Source organism: Eutrema salsugineum, unplaced genomic scaffold, assembly GCF_000478725.1.
Source record: "Eutrema salsugineum unplaced genomic scaffold, Eutsalg1_0 scaffold_3, whole genome shotgun sequence".
Lineage (NCBI taxonomy): Eukaryota > Viridiplantae > Streptophyta > Magnoliopsida > Brassicales > Brassicaceae > Eutrema > Eutrema salsugineum.
Genome location: NW_006256756.1, coordinates 4799170 through 4821756, shown reverse-complemented (window position 1 = coordinate 4821756; position 22587 = coordinate 4799170). Strand labels below are relative to the sequence as shown.

The following is a 22587-nucleotide window of genomic DNA, read 5'->3' as shown; positions in this document are numbered from 1 at the left end:
CACTCTAGATTAAGAATTGTAAATAGTGATATCTTGACTTTTTAATTGATTTTGCATTCTAGATTGATAATTTTATATAGCAATTTAGTAAACAAGGTGTTTTCACGTTATTACCCTCCAATGATTATAAACAGAGCAGTAGATTGCAGAGTGCGTGGGGGGTAATTGGTGGGAATCTACTCAGGGGTACTATTGTCGGTTAAGTCCACCCACTTCAAACAACAGATGTTATTTTAAACCAATAAGACACAAAATAAAGAATACAATTTTGTTTAGTATACGCAATTCTTTTATTTGATCAAAACATTCCATTTTCATAAGATTGCAGTGTTTAGATTTTGTTGTAAATTTGGTTATCATTTAGTTATTTTAATTATAAATTTGGTTTTTACATCATATGCATTCGATTATCAATGCTTTTTGGTGTGAGTTTCTCACTCTTTCCTAGTCTAAATAATTAATGAAAAAATCATTGCCTATATAAAGACAAGAAGTAGAAAGACAAAAACTCTCTCTCCCCATTTTTAGCCATGGAAGTTTAATCAAGATCTCCCTAGATGGATCAAAATTAAGAGGTTGGAACCAAATGGGGAGCTTGAGCTGAGCTTCCATAGAAGCTTCAAGGTGGACCGGAGGGTTTTCACCACGTAACTTAAAAAAATGTTCACTCCCTGCAAATAATAATAACCGGTAGTTATGATGATTCTTCAAACCGGCCCGGTTAAAGCGGTGGGGTTGAACCGGCAAGTCATGGAACGGCGGATAGGCTCGATCATCTTCGAACCTACCAAGGTGTTATATCGGCTTCTTCTTTATTATTTAGGGTTTTTTGGTTCTCTTTTTTTCCCATTTATGTTTTTTCTTGATTCTTGTTATTTTGTCAATTCGGTTGTGTTTGTCTTTGCAATTTAAGGAGTTACGAATTACGATCTTTGAATTTTGTTTAAACGCTGTTTATGTCGTCGTTAAATTGATCAAAGCCTTATATAGTACATTCTCAATAATTATGCGATAAATTGTAAAGATGTAAGTTGTTTAGTGTTGAGGCAGAATAGCTCATATTCTTTTTGGTATTACCAAATTTAAAGATTTTTAATTTGTCAACTGATGTCTTTAGTGTGTCTGTATTGTTAATGCATACTTTGATATTTGATTAGCAATCTAGTTTTGTTGGCAAACAAAAAAAGATTAGCAATCCAATTTATGTAAAACAACGACACTACCCAAAAACAAAAATTGAGGAAGAAAGTAATCAAATGATATGTTGCAACATGCCAACATGAACCAGTTGTAGTAGATTACAAAATTAATGATAAAGTTTTTTCTCTGATTTATTATTTTTGTTCACTACCTAAGGTCCTAACTCCTAACATACTTTCTTAGAGACACTACATTTTGAGTAAAGTTACAAGTCATAATTTCTGTTTACAAATATTTTATTTTAATAGAACCGATTATTATTCATACCATTATGCATATATTAATATACTGAGGGGTAGATTAACATGTTCGGATTTTGAACATGATCGACGATTAGCCATTAAACAATTCTTTGTGGTTAAGAAAAGACATCATTTGTGACGAAGTGCTTTGCTTACAATTATTTGTTTTGAAAAATAAGACGTGGAACCCACTGTATTATCATGTTTTCACTGTACTACATATTAAATATTCACTCTATTTTTATATGTACTATTTTTTCTGTTAACTTTTATAGACATACCCAGGTGTTACTTTTTTTATAGACACATCAATTATCAAGGTGTTTTAATTTTTAACAGGTGTTAGGGCATCTCCATCCCTGATATCCTCACTGGGGTTCATAGGATATTTTTAATAATTGTTTTTTTTTTTAACAGTGATGATTTCTAACCAAATTTGTAACTCCAACCCTGAACCCTTGTTAGGTTCATCAGAATAAATTTTTTTTTTTTTTGTTAGAGAGTTATAAACAACACTTTCCAGCAACTCAGTTGAAAGCTTCTTCTTCTCTGTGATACAACAAGATAACAACTATAAGGACGAAGAAATCAGAATTTTAATCAATCTAAGATTCATCGGAAGCACTCTCGATAATTCCCAAGAAAATGCAAAAACAAACCAAAAGAAAGTCTCATCACTAAAGCCTGAAAAAACATAAACAACAATTGGGATGCAGAATACTTCGAGTCCTACTATCTCATCACTAACTCGCTCTATCGCTTTGATTCAAACAAAAAGCAGAGCTTCACGAAACGAGGGAATGCATAAAACATAAATGATTACCCGTTTCGCAGCGAAGACGACGCCGGAAGAAAACGGAGGGGACGGTGTGGTCGGTTTACGGGTTGGTAGAAGACGGAGAAAATTGAACAACGCCGGCAAAGATAATTCAATTTCACGGATTCTTACGGTAAAGGCACATCACAAATAAGCATCTTTCACGGTTTAAATATTAAAACGATGTAGAAAACAGAAATTGAACACAAGAATTCTTAATTAAATCTTTCCTTTTTTTCTTTTTTTTAATGGCTCTTAATTTTTAAAGAAGGGCAACGCTTAACTTATCAGATGCTGACATCTATCCAGTGATACTCTACTCATACGGATTCAACAAATTCACTGCAGTTATACGGATTCAACGAAAATAGACTTCTTTTGTAATTTTCAAATCTTAAAAAAACGACCGGGCCCATTTGTGATACTACAGCCCATTTGTGATACTACAGTAATCCTGCGATGGAGATGTTCTTATATGAACCTTTTGTTAAATATAATCTTTCGCATACATAACTTCACATCTTCATTACGCTTCAAAAAATTATGAAAAATAATAACATGTCAGAAGTGGGGTTTGAACCCACGCCCTCTTTCGAGGACCAGAACTTGAGTCTGGCGCCTTGGACCACTCGGCCATCCTGACTTTGGTAACAAAGTTAGCACCATTTTACATATATATACACGCACTAAAAGATATATGTATTATTCGAGATCGTAACACCGAAGTATACAACACAGATAAATCGATACGTTAGTCAAAGACTGACTACATACATATTCAACAAGTAAAAGAGCCACTACAAGTTTTGACCTCATGCAACAAGAACACCACCAATACCACAGAACAAAACAAAGAAAAAAAAGAAGCAAAGGTGTTAAGTAAAAACTCGAGAGAAATGAGATGAGATCTAACACAACTTTTGGATTTACCATTTCACAACACAACCCACATTTTCAAAACCAGAGCATTGTGCACACCCACGCCAAAAAAAAAACCCGCAAAAACCCTAATCTTTCTTCTTATCCTTCAATGGTCCCCTTGGGATTTTGCTCAATACCTTTGCGTCGAACACAGCGTATTGCTTTTTCAACTCAGCCATTGCTTTCTCACCATATGAGTCTACTTTGTCCTCGTACTTGTCATAGAGAAGAGGAAGAGTGAAGAGCAGAACCAGAGCTAAATCAACAGAGAACCATACCATTCATTAGCATTGTTAGAATAAATGATGTGTTAGAGAAGAAAGAAACAATACTTCATGGTAAGTGTTGTTACCTATGTATGCCAATGTCAAGAAACTACAGCATCCACCCAAAACTGATAGAACCCATAATCCGACGATAGCCTAATTTGATCGAACAAGACAATTATAGTTCAACCTTAAAGATAAGACACTGAGAGAGAAGTGTGGGACAGTTTTTAAACTTACAGAGAGGAATTTCTTGAGATCCCTTCCAGATGCGATCTGGCGAAGAGAAGAGAACCCTCGGTTAATTTCGATTCTGAGCCCTGAAGCAAGTTGAAGAAGAGGTTCTTCAGGGATATGTACTTCAGGAATCTTTGGAGGAGACCTGAATTAGCAACAAATGAGATGGGTCAAACAAGCTTCATCTAAGATGTGAAGCAAGCAACTTTCATAGAATTTAAATATGAACTTACTTGTGAATGAACATAGTGGCATTAGACCATAGAAACAGCACAGCAAGAAGAACGATCATAACGTGACATAGCAGAGTAAGAAGATGATACTCGATCAATTCAAAGAGAACCCATGCAACTGTAGCACCACCAAATACACCACCTGACATCTTCTTGTTCTTCCACATAAATATATCAGCCGCTGCAATCAGGAAAGATCACCAAATTAAGGCTTAGAAATCAAGATATAAACAAGAAGTCCTATCATCAATAAAATACGAGAAGATCATGAGTAAACTTCTATTTTCAATACTCAAACAAGTCAAGTTAGAGATGGAAATCGTATCAATTGATACAATCCAAAACCAGAAATAAGGTGGATCCAGATGAACTAGAATACTCAACGAGATCAACAAAGCTCTAAGCTAATCAACCATCCTCTTAACGACACAGAGAACCACCGATCCCTAAAACGAAGCATCAAAGCTCTAACCAGTGGAAAAATCATCATTCTAGAAGAAAGTAAAACAAAATCAAGCCAGCGAAAACGAAATCGTAAAAATCGTCGTAGAACGTACGTTTTCCGCCGCCGAGAACCTTATGAACGGGCCTCTCCCTGCCGAATAAACGGTAAACCTTCGATTTCAGAGATTTCTTCTCGTTTTCGTCATCTGACGACGACGACGATGACGAAGAGTCACCTTTGTGATGGACCTTCTCTGATATCTTCTCCATCAACGATTCCCTCTCTACAACTTCCACCGCTGGGTCCAAATTAGGCAGAGATTCTTCGTGCTTATGTTCATCCGCCATTGTTTCCGATCGATTCGTGCAGATCGTAGCTTTCGATTCCAAGAAGAAGAACAACAACAACAAATCAGTATTCTAGCGCTTTCTTCCACCTTTGAAAGAAAGATCTCGAAGGAAGCCTAAAATAAGAAAATACGAAAATTTAAACTCGATCACAACCGTTGAATCGATGGTTTTGATCTGAGACGTTGGTTGTGTAACCTGCAACGCTTGGGAACATATAAATTAAAAAATATATTTGACGCTGTCATAGTTAACGGCTTCTAAAGCGTCGAATTTGCTTACAAAAGCAACGTGTATTTAACGGCTCCGTCATCAATTACATTACGTCGTAGTATAATTAATATTTCTGCATCTTCTGAAGCGTTCAGGTGTCACGCGTCTGGACTATAATATGGTTCGGCCAATGATTCTTTGACACAGATATAGTAAGAACCATTCGTGTAGGTGAATGCACTTTCGGTCTGCGTCACAAGACAATGATATATATTATTATATCTTTGGCAATAGATTTAAAGAGTATAAATTAAAATATATTATCAGCGAAGTAGAGACGGCCTTAATTTTTCTGAAAAAAAGTTCTAGAAAGTGGAGAAACAAATTTAATATGACAATGACGCGTATAACATAAACATAGCACAAGGTGAGGAAAAAAAAAAAGAAAAAGAAAAAGACGACTTAAAATATGGGTCCACTGAGCTAAACAATGAGGCCCAGCCCAGTTACAATTTTCTCATACAACAAAAAAGAAAGTTGATTCGAAACCGGAACCGGAACCAAAATCATGATCATAAACCGGTCTAACAACCGGCTTTGATTAGAATTCTCGATTTGAGGCTATTTACGGAACATAAAGTACGGAACACAAACAGATTCACCTTTAAGTCAAAGAGTTGGTTTTAAAGTCTAGGATTCCTCGTTGAATGTGTATTTACGAAGAGAGAGATAAAATCATGACTTTATGAGACTTTTGCGTTTTAGTTCAGCGTCAAAACTTTTTCTTTTACTGTTTATTAACATAATACATTACATAACTGAATGATCTTCCCCGAATTTCTGAGAGCATCTCCAGCAGGAGATTTTAAAAAAAAACGTCGACACAGTTTCATATGGGTCAGTCATTTTTTAATCATTTCTCAGCCAAAAACTCGACGGATCGCTCCTTATATTAGAAGCGGATGAGACCGTCTCGTCGAATACGTGGCGGCATATTAGTGGTGGTTAAATTTTTTTTTTTTTACAATTTTAATTGCAAAATGTTTGGAGGATAAAAAAATTAGGTCGCGAAAAAGTGGAGAACAAATCTTTTTCCTTTTTTCTCTCTCAAAGGCGACGAGAGAGGCGATATCGTCGAATTCCGGAGATCGTGCTATCCGGTCGTTTTCGGCGCCTCCGATCCATCTCTTCCGTCATCTGTGTAAGGTAATCATCTCTCTATTCGTTTATTTTTGTGATTTGATGAACTTTTGGGGGAGATTAGGGTTCGTCGATTTGGGGAAAATGTATCGGTTAATCATCGGTGCAAATTAGGGGTTTTTGTGTATCGGCGTGTGCATGTAGATGTTGTTTGACATCGATTACAGTCGAATCATTGGTTATGTTAAATTAGATTATCGAATTTTAGGGTTTCTCGAATTTAGGGGAAATTTGTTGACATGTTTGAAAGTTCAAATTAGGGGTTTTTGTGTTTAGGCGGTTGCATATAGATGATGTTTTCACAACGGTTCACTCGAATTGTGGGGTTTGACGAAACTGAAATTTTTAATTTAGGGTTTGTCGATTGATTTTGTTGGTTTAGTTTGTCACGATTCATAAACTAAACGATGATGCAAGCAGATAAAATGGAAAACAGTTTGTTACGTATGATAGTGGAATTTTAGGCAATGTTTTTGTTTGATTCTCTTCACTAAGCATTTGACTTTGAGCATCGGTTGATTGTTGTCTTTAGCCAATGTTCTTTTGCTTTGTGAGTTGTTAGTTATGTGGATTTCTTTAGAGATTTATTAAGTGAGTCGCATATGTGACTTACTTGTTCTTCTTTGTTAATTGAATAGTTATGTTACTTGCTTTAACTTGACGACTTGTTTAATGACTATCATTGCAGGCAATGCCTCATTATAGCGAAACATCATCCGAAGATCTAGAAATGGATTTAGGATGGGCCTACGCGGATGCAACCTACGGGATACCAGAGAAATGTTTTTTTGGGAAACGTGTGAAGCTTGAAACTTGTCCTGGTGGTGCTATGGGAATTGCAGGCCGCAAGTATTACACATGCCCTGACTGGGTCTGTGAGGTAAGTTGTAGTTACAAAGTTTTTAAATACATACATGTTTTTCGATGAGGATTTAATATCTACTCTTACGTAGGGTCGTGGTGAGCACAAGAGGCAATGGTGGGATGAGGCTGTGACGGAGCAGTTCTCCATACTTGAGCTTAGGCTAGACGAGCAAAAGGAGATGCTCTTCAGCGTCGACAGGCGCCATGCTACTAATCCAACCATTGCAGACTTGAAGGAAGATGTCCGAATGCTGCAAGAAGACGTGTCTATGCTGCAAGAACATGTGGGACATCTTCAAGAAGATGTGACGATGCTGAAAGCCCACAATGCTAACCAAGGTGACGCATTCATGTTCCTTGTTATATTTGTTGTATTCGCTGCCGTTTGCTATATGTTTAAGTAGGTTTTTATAAGCATGACAATAACAATTGTTCAATGAATGTTGTCTATTTAAGAGGAACAAGTTAAATTGTCTTCTTTTCACTAAGTCAGACCATGTTTTGTTGTAATGTTGAATTATGTTGAACTTTTAATCTTAAGGGTTTATGAATGTATTCATGTTCGCTTGTTTGAGTTTGTTTTTGTTGCCACTTGTTTGTGTTTAATGCTAGTTCGATTTTGGTTAGGTAGAGGAGTTAAGACTGTATTGAATGTTATATGTCCATTACACTTATTTCAATTTTTTTTCGAGTGTAACATGGTGGGAATATCGAGATAACAACTGATGCCATTCTATCATGGAGTCTTTTCAACGAGGTTAGCTTCCTTTTCCCCTTTGTCTTTGCAGAATTAGATAGGCATTGAGTTGGTATAAATGCTTGTTGAGGTTGTTAGCTGAAAGTTGTTAAGTTTTAATGCCTTGAATGAAAGTAGAAGTTTGCGTGTGCTTTGGCATCCATTGTGATCAATGCCTTGAATGAAAGTAAAAGTTAGGTTTAGGGTTAGTAAATGACACACTGCTTCAGTAAAACTCCATTAAAAAACTTGTACTACATAAAAAAACTTAAACTACTCTAAAAAACTTTGTAAATACTTAAACTACTTAAACTACTCAAACTACTCTAAAAAACTCAAACTACTCAAACTACTCTAAACCCTAAACTTACACTACTCATATAACATTGCCTACTTCTAAACCCTTCCTCTTTCTTCAACACCACCGAACCTTTGTAAACCCTAATGGATTCCGGCAACAATTACGGCCAGGCTGAAGGTTTTGTAAATCTTTTAACAATCCAGCTCCCTAATGACGGCTACTCGCACATCATTGACCTTGGATCATCAGAGGTCCCTGTGTTTAGTACACAGACTTATGAGGCTCCAAGCGTAGAAGGGAAGACACCTGCACAAAGAATCAAGTGGACACCGAAGGAAGATGTCATCCTCATCTCCGCGTGGCTGAATACGAGTAAAGATCCGGTCGTTGGTAATGACCAGAAAGCTTCTGCTTTTTGGAGCCGCATATGCTTGTACTACAACAACTCAAAGCATCTCGCCAGTCAGCCAAAAAGGGAAGTCGGCCAGTGCAAGCAACGTTGGTGTAGGATCAACGATCAAGTTTGCAAGTTCGTGGGATGCTATGAAGCAGCTACGAAGGAGAAGACCAGTGGGCAAAATGAAAATGATGTCATGAAAGGTGCACATGACATATTTTTCAATGATCATGGCTTCAAGTTTGTCTTAGAACATGCATGGCGCGAGTTAAGACATGACCAGAAATGGTGCAGAACCACCGCTTTAAAAGACAGTGCAAGCTCGAAAAGAAAAAAGGTGGATGATATACATGGATCGGGTCAGTCGTCTAACAATGTGGAGGCCGGAGCAGATGTACATGATGCTGCAGAGATGCGACCACCAGGAGTGAAAGCGTCTAATGCAAAAGCCAAGAAGCAAAACGGCTGTAAAGAAGAAGGTAAGGCACTTCTCGATTTTCAGAACTTGAGGAGTATTAGGCAAAGGGATCTGGAGTTGAAGGCAGAAATTGCTAAGACTAGACAACAAGATATGGAGATGAAGTCAAAATTTGCTAAGCACAAAACCCTGGACAAACTCCTAGCGAAACCTGAGCCACTCTCTGACATTGAAAATGCCCTCAAGAACAAGTTGATTTCTGAGTTGTTATCTTGAAGCCGGTTATGTATTGGGAAATGTTTAAATTTGTATTGGGCACTTTTATGATGTTTGTTTTTGTTTCCCCGGTTATGTATGTCTAATGTCTAATGCTCGGTTATGTTTAATGTCTAATGCTCGGTTATGTTTGTTTCAATTCCATGTTCATGTGTTATTCGTGAATTGCAATGATTGATTTGTTATCTATGACTTTTGTCATCTTTTTCAGGCTTTTGTGGAGTGCTTTATGTGGGATACCAGACATTTTTGGGGTCTTCTATCACGAGCTACTCTCGTTTTGTTTACTTGTGTCACGAGTGTACTTTTATGTTTCATTTTATCTTCTGTAGAAATTCATGATGGGTACTTTTAAATTATTGTAAACGATGGTATCTGAGATAATGTTTGCATTATATAATCTGTTTTTTCCCCAAGTATTTCGTTGTAACTCATTTCTCCAAGTCGTTCGTTTTACCCCAAATACTCTCTTCTTCAAGGTTTTCTAACCATCTTCATCTACTCTCTTCTTCAATTCTTTTGTTTCACACACCTCTATCTTCTACATGGCGTCTTCATCACACTATAGGTCTGATGATTCTGATGACTTTGAAGATGATGAATTTGAAGATGCAATTGATGATTCTTTTAATGCAATATTTGAGCAAAAATTCGAAGAAGCATATGAAGAGATCATCGAACGTCTTCCAACCGCAAAGAAGAAAAAAAAGAAAAAAGCATACATTGAACGAGAACGGGAACAAGGTCAAATCCGGTTATGGAATGACTACTTCTCGGAAGATGCAATCTATCCTCCACACATATTTCGACGGCGTTTTCGCATGAACAAGACTTTATTCATGCGGATTGTGGATAGACTATCTGAAGAGGTTCCATATTTCCAACAAAGGCGGAACGCTACCGGTCGCTTAGGGCTGACAGCACTACAAAAATGTACAGCCACAATTCGGATGATGGCGTACGGCTGTGCAGCAGACGCGGTGGACGAATACTTGCGTATAGGTGAATCTACCGCAATTTTATGTTTGGAAAATTTCACTTCAAGCATAATAGAATTATTTGGAGATCAATACCTTAGACGTCCCACACCACAAGATCTCCAACAACTGCTCGATGTTGGAGAGTCACGTGGCTTTCCCGGCATGATTGGAAGCATCGACTGTATGCACTGGGAATGGAAAATTGTCCAACCGTTTGGAAAGGTCAATACACCCGGGGTGCAGGAAAACCGACAATCGTATTAGAAGTTGTGGCATCATACGATCTTTGGATATGGCACGCATTCTTTGGGCCCCCAGGTACATTAAACACTACAAGAAAATAATCGTTTTCCAACGGTCCATTACGACGGTTTTTAAATCGTCGCAAATTTACAACGATTTTACGACGATCTTACGTCTAATATAAAAACCGTCGTAAAACCGTCGTATATAAAAATCGTCGTAAACTCGACGTACAATTTACGACGAATTACGACGATTATACATCGATAACGAGAGATTTGCTAGTAAATGTAAAATTGTCGTAAATTCGTAGCAAAATTACGACGAATATACGACGACTACATTTCGATGTACATATTACGACGATTGTACGTCGAAAAAGAGTTAGGTGAAAAACATTTAAAACATGTTTACCTAACAATTGTAGATGAAAAATTTTATCGTAAAATCATCGTAAACTCGTCATAATATTATTGTTGAATGTAAAATCGTCGTAAAAAGTCGTCGTAAAAGCGTTGTAAAGCCCAAAATTTTCCTATAAATAGATCTTCATTCCTTCATTCAATCACAACACATCATCATTCAAACATAAGAGCATCTTCATCTTGGAGACCCATTGTAGGTCTCTTAAATTTTAGTATAGTGTTGTAAATCCTTATATATTGGGTTGTCCATTGCTGAAAACCCGAATTAAGAGTTCTATTACTTTGAATCAAAGAAGTAATAATATTATAAGGTTAATTTACTTCATTCACGTGGCTAGACGTGACACAAGAGACCACCTCCTTTATTGTCTAATCAATAAAAAGAGATAGTATTTTGAGTTTATTTTCAAGATTGTAGGGGTTGAGGATGTTCCACTTCAACAGGACACTTGCGTAGATCTGTCTGAACCAGATGTTGATGAGGAGATTTTCTTAATAGACCCTCGGAACAGGCAACTTGAAGATCTTCCCGATGATACAGAAGAAGAAGGTGATGATGAGTTTGCTGAAACCGATGATGATGATTTGGCGGAAGAAGACGGTGATGGTGATGAAGTAATAGAGGAAGATGAATCTGATTGAGTTTCATGCATTGTATTTAGTGAATGTTTGTTATTATGTAATTTGTAACTTTGTTTGTTTGAATTTTTTAAAAACCATAAAATTCGATTTTACGACGGTTTTTAGCCCTGAATGAATAGGGTTTCAACATTACGACGTCTTTACGACGAATACATTATTTCGTCGTAAAAGCGTCGTAATGTTGAAATCCAAGAATTTGAATCTTTTATATCTTATTGGTTGTAAGGTATTTCACAATTTTTTTTGATTGATTATCTTATTTTATATGAAATGCTATCAATCTGATCAAAATCAAAAATTTGAAAAAAAACATACATATTTACAAGTTCATGCATGTTTTCGAAAATGTTAAGTGAAAGGTTATATATTAGATTACGGAATTTCATTTTTTACTATCTCATGTCATAAATCCATCATACATGCAAAGTTGTAAACCTTTTATTATATGTTAGGATACAATAACCTTTGCATTGTTATTTATGCAATACCCCATTTATAAGATTTAGGGTTTACTCACTTTTTTAAAAAACATTGTAAAACCGTCGTAATATAATCGTAAATTTACGACCGGTTTACGACAATTATACCCAAAACCGTCGTACTGTTTGCACCAGATAGGCTCTTGATCCGAGGTACGAGGTTATAAATGTTTAGACGTTACGACGATTTTACAACGGTTTTGGGTTTAATCGTCGTAAAACCGTCGTAAAGTTACGAAGATTTTACGACGATCACATCACGACACGTGTCGTGTCCTGCAGTGGATCGACTGTTATACAACCAAATCGTAGTAAAACCGTCGCAAAACCGACGATCACAAAATCTATATAAGGGACGCGAGTTTTTCCCTTTCGTCGCTCATTCCTCTCTTCCCCCTCTCTCTCTATAAATCTCTCTCTCTCTAAAAAACTAAATCTCTCCCTCACTCCCTACTCTCCCGACCAATTAATTGTAAGTTTTAAAAAAAAAATAATTTCATTACATATTATTTTAGATTTAGGTTCGGAATTTAGATTTAGGTTCGGAATTTAAATTTAGGTTTCGGAATTTAGATAGGCCCGGATTTTGTAAATTTTAATAAATATTTGAAAAATTAGTAACAAATTTTTTAAAATTTTGTAGATTCTGTCTCGATGGCTCCTCGGGCTAAGAGATTTCACTACCGATAGCTCGTCGATTCTGACGGTACGGCCCCGTCTACCTCGGCGACCGGATCAGCCATCCTGGAGTCCTCGGGAACACAACGGACGGTTTCCCAACCGGTCGTTGTTCCGCAGCCGGCACCGCTTCCACCACCACCAGCCGAACCAGCGGCTCCCGCACAGGCCGAGCCTGAGGCTGATCCGATCCCGCCTGTACCGTATGCCCAGTTTACGGTACAGGATCTTATGGCGCAACCCGGTCGTGAGACCATGAACAAACTCGACCCGGATCGAGCCCCCTGCACCTTTTGGTACGTTATTTTTTGCCTATAATATTTTTAAATTAATTAATATTTATTCTTATATATTTGATATTAATTAACTTTTGCTCTTTCCATTTGACTAGGTTTACGACCGACAATGCAGTCGGTCGTAACGTTGCGGATATCATCAAGGGGTTTTTCGTACAACCCCATACCAGCTGGAAGAAGCTGGATCAGGCCACACTTGACACTTGGTTCAAGTGTTTTGCGGTAAGTAATTTACCATTTCCTTTAATTTTAATTTTAGATTTTAACTTTTTACAATAATTACTAACTTCTTTTTTTTCCTAGCAAAACTGGCATTGGGAAACATCCGCACACGGACGTGTGGAGACGGCCTTCAAGGAGAAGGTAAAATTCCGCCTCAACAACACCGTTTCCGACTGGAAACGGAAGTGGGAGGTCGACGGCGACAAGGCCAAGCCGGCGCCTATGTCCAATACCATCTGGCGGGGCCTTGTCCAGTACTGGTTGGATCCGCACAACCAGACTACGGCCGCCAAGTGTTCCGGATCTAGGTAAGTCGTAGTTATAATATTTACATTATTTTTTTTTCTTATAATAGATTCTAATCAAAATATTTTTCAGGAACGCTACTGACGATGCGGGAAATCGGAAGAACATCCTGCACACTTCCGGCCAGATTCCTTTTGCCGGAAGACGGCTCATGATGGTAAGTAAATAAAAATCATTAATTTTTTTTTTTCAAATAATTAACTCTTATTTCTTGATACTAATTAATTTTTTCATTTTGATTTTGTAGGTCGAAGATAACGGAGGAGAACTTCCTCCGATGACGAAGGTTTTCGCCGAGACGCATAAAAAGCGTAACGGCGAATTCACGGATCCTCGGGCGGAGGAGATCTACAACACCGCCTGTGCAGCGATCAAGGAGCGACAGACGCAGCTGACTCAGCAGGCGCGTCAAACGTCTCCTGGAGGTAGCTCGGTCCAATCGACCTCGGCGCTGACGGTGGCGGAGATGGACTAGATCTTCGAAGAGGTAATTTTAATTACTATTTTTAATTAATGTAACTTTAGTTTTAAATTATATTTCTAACCATAATGTTTTTAAATATTTGTAGGTTGCCCCAAAGAAAAAGGGGCGGGTATAAGGGATGGGGTCCATCCGTGATACCCCGAGAGCTACGGCGACTGGTCATGTCCGGGTCCCGGATCCGGTTATCCGCCAGGAGATCGATCAGATGCGGACCCGGTACGAGACGAGGATCGACCAGCTCTACGGTCTATTCGAGATCATGGGAGCCGACAACCCGGTACTCATGGCGCAGTTGGACAAGCTGCGGACTGATGGGGTTGTCAGATCGTCTGCCGCCGGGTCATCCACTAGGACGCAACCGCCGGTGCAGACGGACGAGGAGATGTTCCGATCTCTCGGGGTTGAGCCTCCTAGAGCCGGAGATCAGGCGCCGGCGGAAGCATCAAACCGAAGACCCGGCAAGGAACACGTCCAGGACGATGTGGAGGAGGCCGGTGACGGGATCGACGGGATCGATTTAGATTTAGATTTAGATCTGTAGGGTTTTTTTGTAAATTACAATTAATTTTAATTTCAAATTTTCATAAATTTTAAATTGTAAATTATTATTTTTTATTTAAATTTTAATTCGAATTATTTTTTTTTAATTTTCAATTATATTAAATGTCGTATAATCGTCGTAATAGATTTATTCAAACCGTCGTACATTCGTCGTAAATATTACGACGAATTTACGACTACAATGTACGACGACAAATACGGCGATTATACGTCCGAGAGTTACGACGATTTTACGACGAAATGAAGAAATACTTTACGAGTGATTTACGACGATTTATGCGTTGTATATTTTACGACGATTTATGCGTCGTACATTTTACGACGATCTTACATCGACCATTAACGACCACTTAACGACGGTCTAGGCGAAGACCAAGTCGACGCAATTCGATGTAAACTCGTTGTAAACTGTACGACGCATTTACGACGATTTTGTTTCTCTCGACGTTACGACGAAACAAAACCGTCGTATATTATACGACAATTTTACGACGATTTGTCTATTACGACGATGACTTTACGACGATAATTAACGACCATTTTGGCCGTTGTAAAATGATGTTTTTCTTGTAGTGAAATGATATAAACGTTCTCGACCGCTCACCTGTTTTTGACGACATTTTACATGGTCGAGCTCCGAAAGTTAGGTATTCTGTCAACGGTCACAACTATAAGTTGGCTTACTATCTAACTGACGGTATCTATCCGAAATGGGCAACGTTTATCCAATCTATTAACCTTCCACAAAGTGAAAAAGAACAAAAATTTGCCAAAGTTCAAGAATCTGTCCGTAAAGATGTTGAGCGTGCTTTCGGGGTTCTTCAAGCTCGGTTTGCTATCATTAAAAATCCGGCACTCATCTGGGACAAGGAAAAGATCGGAAAGATTATGAGGGCATCAATCATATTACACAATATGATTGTAGAAAACGAACGAGGTAACCGCAGTTTGTACGATATATCTGGATTCCAACAACCAGACGGAAACAGATCATCACATGTTGATATGGCGTATTCAAGAAATATGCCTACAAACATCAACAATATGATCGGCATTCGTAACGAAGTTCGTGATCAGCAAATTCATAAACGTTTAAAAGATGATCTAGTGGAGCACATTTGGAACACAATTCCCGCATAATTCACATCTTAAATTTGTATGTTTTATATTTTCTAGTTCAATAATTATTTGAAAAATGTTTGTATTATTTAATGTTTTCTTATTCAATAAGTTGTATGTTTAAAATTTTATTATTGAATAATTATGTAATTTAAATTCACACAAAAAAAATTATTTTTTTATTCTTAAGAGATACAACAAAAAGAACACTAGTAGACACTACATAAATATATTTATGCACTACAAGAAATTTGTTGTGTAACGTCAGTAAATTAACGTTATTTCCTAAATCGACTTTAACATTTTTCAATGGAAGGATTTTAACGTCTGTTTGTTAACCGACTTTAACATCCAAAGTTAATTGTTAATGTATGATCCACTAAACAAAGGCCCATGATCAATTTATTATTATTTAAAAAAAAAATATTCCCAATTCTCTGAGTTTACGATTGCGAAACGAAACTCAATCCCCAGAGCTCCAAATCCGTTTTCAATGATCGATTACCGAAATTGGGAATCGATTTCTTTCAAGTTCTAGAGTTTCTGACCTAAGCGTCTCATCGATTTAGTCTTTTGAATCGTTTGAAATCAATTTCCATTTCATCTCAAATGCGCAGATCTAACATCGAGTTTCAGAAGCAACAGTAAAGGTTCGCTCGGTAGAAATTTGCTGCGTTTTTTGATGATGCAGATTGATTCTAATAGTTAATTTTGTTGACATGATAGTTTCGTACAAATCTGTGCTCGTGTGAAGGGATACGCTGTTCGTTGGTTCTTTTGTGAGCTTCGTCTACCAGGTATATCTTCTCTGTGCGTTTTTGTGTTTTCCTTTAAGTATCTTCTGTATTCGTCCATTTCTATTTTGATTAGTCTATATTGGCTACTCATTTGAATGTCGTTTGATGCCATTCTTTGGATAAACTCTCTTTTTACGCGGAAGTAGATGGCTGTGTTAAATTTTATGTTAATCACGTTTTCTGTCCAATATAGTCAAAGCAAAATAGCTCGTATGATGCTTTATGTTCTGTTTCTTTACCTCTTTGCTTCATCTAAAATGTCCTATCAAGGATTCTGGAGGTTTGTTTGGCTCGTGGTTAGGCTCACTGAGTAATGTACATTACACTGATTGTAGGAAAATTACCAACTACAGGAAAGAGATGGCTTGGAAAATGATTCAGGTACTTTTCCTTGTTTCACGTATATCAAAATAATGTCATACTTGAAAGTGACAATGCTGATGTCTTTTCAAACTTCTTGGTCTTAACTATTTCTATATTTTGTGTTCACTTTTGTAATAAACACAGAAAAAATTATGGTTTCATGATCCAAGTAGGAGGAAGAAATATGTTTTGTCTGAGTCCTTTGCTGGCAAAAAAAACAGAAGGCCCTCCTCGAGAGAGATATCAGCAAACAGGAGTCCTTTGCTGGCAAAAGACGGGACTCTTTTTTTTTGAAAGAAGTGCAAACCAGTTGTTGCAGGTATTATCAAGAGATTTCTTTTGCCACATGATTTCTTTTGTTTAAACACTGCTGTGAGCATGTCTGATAAAAGTTGTTATTTCTATCTTTGGTATCTTTTCTCAGTGGTTATCCATAGCAGTCCTTTTGGAGCACTCAAAATACCCAACTAGAACATCTGCAAATATATGTCAACGAGCTTGTATGTCTTTTCATGCAATTGATGATTGATTTATACGTTGTTGATACTGAAGTTGAAGCCTTTACTATTTGCTCTAACAGAGGAAAACCCTTTTCTCAACTTTTATCATGCTCTTTTAGGTTCTCAATCCCTTTAAACTTTTAGGCAAAGAGGGAGCTGGAATATTGCCGACTTGAAGGTGTTACACTTGCTGATAGGCTAAGATGTTCTGAGGAAAATGCTAAGCAGGAAAAAGAATGCAGGTTTGTACTTTTCAATTCTCTTACTTTAGAAAGTGAAATTTTTTTATCTCTTTTACCCTCTGAAAATAACTCTTTTTAAGCTTTTGGGCACTTGGTTTTTCTCTATCTCCCTATTTGATGTTATCCCTTCTCTGACTTCATTGTTGGTATGATAAAGTGTAATTTTTTACAGCTGAATGCAGTAGTTGGCAACACAAAGTTTAACATAAACCTTCATCAAACATCTAGTATCAACAGTGACCACGAAAGTGGCATTTCCAAGACTGGACTATGAGCTTGGATTTCACTTGAAAACTGGTATGTTAATATTACACCATAGTTTCTGGTTCGTTCTTGCAAGTTCGTTTGTTTCATTGATGATGTGAGGAGATTGTCTCTAAATGCCTCAACTAGTATTTGAATATGTTTTCTGCATTAGTTAGATTTGTTGTTTCATTGTTATGTAATCATTTCAGGAAAAAGCATCAAGTTGAGGATCTGGAAAAGCTGTGTATTAAGAAAAATCCATGAAGACAGTACATATAGGTATACTATATGAAAAAAATTGTAGTTTCAATGACATTTGCATTTCTATGTAAAAACAGATTTATTTGAATAATTTGAATTGTTATTTGAGTAATCATTTGAAATCTTTGTTAATTAGAGTGTATATTATATATATATATATATATTTAATTAGCAAAATAGTTAAAATTAATAAGTGGAGCTTACGTCGGTTGTATGACTGGCTTAAAAAAAATATGTAGTTTGTTTCACGTCACTTAAAAAAACTTTTGGTTTACGTTGTTAAACCGACCCAAATATTCTGACGCTAAAGTATGCGTCATTCTGAAAAGCGAAGCTAAAGTACTTAACGTCGCACGTTATTACGACGGTTTTAAAAGTGACGGTATTTGGTTTAAGTCGGTTAATTAGTGACGTGAAGCTCAATAATAACCGACGTTATAGACCGCGTTTTTTGTAGTGATGAGTCTCTTGTTTTTTTCTCTCTCCCTAAAAATAATACTAAACAATTGCTAAGAGATACTAAGTGAGTATCATTAGTGGAGATGCTCTGTAGGTTTTAGATTTGATGAGTTTCATTTTGTCCCGAGACTTAAAACTCAAACTCCACTCGAGTTTTCTCTATGTTCATATATGATTTTTTTGTTTATAACTTTATACACAAGATTTCCACATTCTTCCAGTTCCATCTAAAGAGATCAATTGGAAACATCATCGAGGTACCGTCTCCGTTCCCCTTGTGGTATCTCAAGCAGTTAATGAAAATCCATACCTGGAAAGATCAATACGAAAGAAACTTAATCAGACTCAATGCTTTGAATCAAAGCTTTTCTCATCAGGATTTTTTGATAGATTACCAGCTTTCTTGGCAGCACGGAAAAGAAACCGTTATTTTGATCCTAATCTATGATTGGTAAGGAGACGTCTCTTTTGTAATTGATTTGCAAACATTTCAAGAAGCGCATTATTCCATCTACGCTGCAAAAAGATTTGTATCCACAAAGTTCAAAATTTAGATCCAATCCAAGAAATGCAGAGCAGATACAAAACATTCTTGACTAATGTTCAAATCTTATATCACCAAGAATGTTAAGTACCTGCGCGAGCGATGTAATTGGTTCTTTTTTTTAAAAGTGATGTCACAGCGATTTAAGCCAGGCGTATAACGGTAAAAGCATTAGTGGAACCCAAAGTCGACGAACAGACAAGAGAGAGAGAGTGGTGGCTCGAGGAAAGTCGCGTTTGTTGCGTATAGCCCAAATCCCGCCTTTTTGCTTTTCACCCTTCGTTATAAAAACTTTCCCCTTCTCTCTCTATATATATATTTTTTCTTTCTCTTCGAGGAGATAAAAAACTGGAGAAATTTTTAACTGGTGCTCGGAGAATCTGGAGTTTTAATTTTATCTTTGCCGATCTCCATCCTGAATTTCGATCCGATTCTCTGTTTTCTTTTCACCTGGTAAAGAATTTGAATTAACTCGTCTGTTCCTGTCTCATGTTTTTCTGCATTTTGCTTGATTTGTTTGTTGTTCATTTCCGAATTGCTTGATCTTGTTTAGTTTTGGAGGATTTTAGATGAAATTGACTATTTTTACAATATAGAATTGAACAGAGATGAGTCGGCATAATTTTTTGAATTGAATAGGTAGTCTCAGCAAGGCACGATAAATTAAAGGGAGAAAATTATGTCACTAAGTATATTGAATCTGTGAATTTCCTTGGTATAGTCAATCTCTTGCGTAATTCAAGTTTACCAAGACCATATCTTCTTACAGATGTTTTTGTCTTGTTATCATTATATGGCAGGTATCGTTTGGGCTACAAGTTATATTGACGAAAAGGTGTGTCTTTAAATAAAGAAACTGTGGTTTTATTGTGATAAAGTGTGATCACAATTACAAAAGCAAATAACCACCAGGAGAAAGGGAGGATAAGTCAGCATTGATTAAGGTTAGTCTTTCTTCTTCTACAAGAAATTGTTGTGGTTGAATTAAATCAAATCTAGATCTTGGGAATTAAATTTTAGAGATGAAATCATAAAAGGAATTTACATAAATAAGAAAAAGAAGAAGGTTTAACCGTTTAATACAAGGAGCAAAAGAAACCTTTGCACGTACGTGAATGATATGGAAGTTGGAAAGGATGGCTTTCTGCTACACTAAAATGTTTCGTCAAGTTGAAATGTCAGTACACGTAACTGGGAAGTGGAAAGTGGAGAGAGATCAAATAGATGAGAGCCAAGTCTAGTTGCTTTCTTCAGGGGTGGGACTAACAGTTTCGATGATCTAGGGGGCGTAAATAATATTTCAAAAAGTTAGTAAGCATTTTTGCAATTTAAATCGTCTAAAGAAAGTCGATTGTCAAGTCTTATTTTTCCATGAAGCATATGATCTCGCTACTTTAAATAATATTGGTCCGGGTAAACATTAATGAAGTTAATGAAATTGCTTCTATACTTTAAAAAAAAAAAGAAAACCATTAAAAAAATATACTTTACTGGCAGTCTTTGATGCAAAAAAAAAGAAACAATTAATTTCATAAAAATTGCAGTTTTAGTGGAATAACAAATACAGGTGATAAGACCAGTAAACGAACAGTTTGTTTTCGCTATTTCAAATAAGCAATTTTACAATTAGTGTTTTCAGCATTGAAGCCCTCTTTTGTTTCTTCTTTTTTTATTGTTTAAAGTTTAAACAAAACGATGTTGGTTATTGTTCGAATTAAAAAAATAGCGTGTTTTCGACAAACACGAAACATTACTTCCTTTCGTCAATTTTGAAAAGGAAAAAAATTTGCAATCGGTTATTTTGCTGTATTCCAAATTTCCAATTTGACACATCTCTGACTTCTTCTTCTCCTTTGGTTAGTTTTCTTGATGAAGCCTCATAAAGTAGAGTGCGATCTTCAATCCCTGAGAAGACTATACGGTCTTCTCCGATCAAATGCAAACAACGAGTCCATACCCCAAGCATTTTTGGTGAGTTTATCTCTGTAATCATATATATATATTTCTATCATCGATCACTCTTTACATCAGAAACTTTGCATTTGCAATTCACAGTTAGATGAGAATACACAGTTTCTACTAAAGCGTTTGCTCGATTCTGCGACTGATGAACTTTTGGCTAGACAATCCAAGGTTAGTATCTATCTGTTCTTTGCATGCTTCTTGTTGTTTTCATGTTTCTGCTCTAACTGTAATCTTAAAATAAGTTTGGTTACAGATACTTGCACAAGTGCAGTTGGGTTTGCCAGAGAGGATTTCTACATCAAGTAAAAACTCAATCAAGGAATTAGCCTCAAGGGGTAGTGGTATCATCAAATTGCCTAGCAAGGCAGGTTTAACAGAGGAAGTCGTTGATTCTATCGAACGAATCGAAACACAGCTTTCTGCTTTTCGTTTTTGTACTACTCGTGTGGACTCTCATGACGATAGAGCAAGGTTGTGTAAGCCTCCAAGCATGTCTCCCATGGAAGATTATTCTTCTTCTGGAACGCCTTTTCAAAGGTCAAGCGAGGGAGCGTTGATGAAAGCAAGACAAAGCAATCAAGCTTCTGTGTTTGGTTTAAGGAGCAATTACATGATGCCAGCAAGTAAACAAATGAGTCGGGATCCAAAAACCTCGAATATAACACCGAGGCTGACAAGTGTGAACAATGCTGCAGAGGCAAGCCATGATGATCCAACTTTGCTTCTTCAGTCACAAGGAAGCTCTTCTCTTGATGATCAGTTTGTTCGAGTCAGGTCACGTCTTCCATTACCGCCTCGTCCTGTGAGATCCGTTGGTTTCAAGAAGCCAAGTCAGAGTAAGAGAACGTCACAAAAGATGAAACCAACTTTGTTGGATCAAGGAACTGAGACTTGGGATGAAGATTCGATTGAAACTGAGAGTGGCGAAGAAACAGAACAAGAATCAGAAGAAGAAATCTCTGGGGAAATAGGGTCAGCCTCTGGCTCAAGCTGGGAAACTAAGGCAGAGAGTGTAACCGAGTCAGACTCATCAGACTCACCAGAGAGTGATAGTGACTCTCAAGTCAGTGATTCTCCTCCACATAAAAGGAGAGACAGATCAAGCGATTATGCAAAAAAGAGGAAGAAGACGATAGGGCGGTTTAAAAGACTCAAGGAAAAGCTAGGTCAAGTATTTCACCATCATCACCACCACCACCATCACCATCACCACCGCGACAAGGAGGAAGACCACAACTCATCAGCTTGGAAGGATTTTCAGAGGAAATTTCAACAAAAACACAACGAGAAATCAGTCGAGAGACGAAGAAAATCAGAATCCAGAGGTCTGACTACACAAAAGAACAGAGGCGGGCAATTTCATGCGCTAGTGGAGGGTTTGATGAGACATAGAAGACAATCAAAGAAACAAAAGCACAAGTTGCAGAGCCATGGCAGGAAAACGCATTGGTGGCAAACCCGTAAGCGTCGACGAGGTGGTATCAGGTTTCTCAACAGAGGGCGGGTTAAGCTAGGAAAAACAAATTATTTGTGTAATAAGGATTAAGAATGAAGAAAACTAGTCTAAAAAATCTAAGGAAATTAGCGGAGCAAAATAATTGTAGAAACTTAAAGCTGCAAATTTTATCTCTCCTGAATGATGTTGCAAAATATCATCTCTTT

General features: G+C 37.1%; 4 protein-coding genes, 1 long non-coding RNA gene and 1 other non-coding gene across 6 annotated transcripts; 4 read left to right on the top strand and 2 right to left on the bottom strand.

Moving 5' to 3' along the window:
* Positions 1-2818: 2818 nt before the first annotated feature.
* Positions 2819-2902, bottom strand: TRNAL-CAA. Its single transcript has one exon. It is a non-coding gene; the product is annotated as a tRNA-Leu (tRNA).
* A 35-nt stretch (positions 2903-2937) lies between these two features.
* Positions 2938-4815, bottom strand: LOC18014368 (reticulon-like protein B2). The gene is made up of 5 exons (XM_006396870.2): positions 4474-4815; positions 3917-4097; positions 3687-3828; positions 3533-3602; positions 2938-3436 (listed from the first exon to the last, which is right to left on the bottom strand). The coding sequence occupies exons 1-5, from the start codon at positions 4706-4708 to the stop codon at positions 3267-3269; spliced, it is 798 nt and encodes a 265-aa protein (XP_006396933.1). The 5' UTR covers positions 4709-4815; the 3' UTR covers positions 2938-3266.
* Positions 4816-8165: 3350 nt separating this feature from the next.
* LOC112085284 (glutathione S-transferase T3-like) lies at positions 8166-9113 on the top strand. The gene has a single exon (XM_024154486.1). It carries the CDS (start codon positions 8166-8168, stop codon positions 9111-9113), a length of 948 nt encoding a protein of 315 aa, XP_024010254.1.
* A 545-nt stretch (positions 9114-9658) lies between these two features.
* LOC112085283 lies at positions 9659-10357 on the top strand. Its single transcript, XM_024154485.1, has one exon. It carries the CDS (start codon positions 9659-9661, stop codon positions 10355-10357), a length of 699 nt encoding a protein of 232 aa, XP_024010253.1.
* A 5630-nt stretch (positions 10358-15987) lies between these two features.
* LOC112085198 lies at positions 15988-18029 on the top strand. Its single transcript, XR_002898760.1, has 8 exons — positions 15988-16198; positions 16275-16345; positions 16681-16726; positions 16853-17027; positions 17133-17208; positions 17328-17450; positions 17623-17747; positions 17906-18029. It is a non-coding gene; the product is annotated as an uncharacterized LOC112085198 (long non-coding RNA).
* A 2800-nt stretch (positions 18030-20829) lies between these two features.
* On the top strand, positions 20830-22471 carry LOC18014665 (protein KOKOPELLI). Its single transcript, XM_006396869.1, has 3 exons — positions 20830-20931; positions 21016-21093; positions 21179-22471. Exons 1-3 carry the CDS (start codon positions 20830-20832, stop codon positions 22469-22471), a joined length of 1473 nt encoding a protein of 490 aa, XP_006396932.1.
* The last annotated feature ends 116 nt before the right edge of the window (positions 22472-22587 follow it).

Coding starts and splice junctions, on each gene's coding strand:
- LOC18014368 (XM_006396870.2), bottom strand. CDS start 4,708: ATGGCGGATGAACATAAGCACGAAGAATCTCTGCCTAATTTGGACCCA. Junction 3,829..3,916: donor GCCACTATGTTCATTCACAA/GTAAGTTCATAT, acceptor TTGCTAATTCAG/GTCTCCTCCAAAGATTCCTG. Junction 3,437..3,532: donor CTTGACATTGGCATACATAG/GTAACAACACTT, acceptor CTGTTGATTTAG/CTCTGGTTCTGCTCTTCACT.
- LOC112085284 (XM_024154486.1), top strand. CDS start 8,166: ATGGATTCCGGCAACAATTACGGCCAGGCTGAAGGTTTTGTAAATCTT.
- LOC112085283 (XM_024154485.1), top strand. CDS start 9,659: ATGGCGTCTTCATCACACTATAGGTCTGATGATTCTGATGACTTTGAA.
- LOC18014665 (XM_006396869.1), top strand. CDS start 20,830: ATGAAGCCTCATAAAGTAGAGTGCGATCTTCAATCCCTGAGAAGACTA. Junction 20,932..21,015: donor CCATACCCCAAGCATTTTTG/GTGAGTTTATCT, acceptor TGCAATTCACAG/TTAGATGAGAATACACAGTT. Junction 21,094..21,178: donor TTTTGGCTAGACAATCCAAG/GTTAGTATCTAT, acceptor GTTTGGTTACAG/ATACTTGCACAAGTGCAGTT.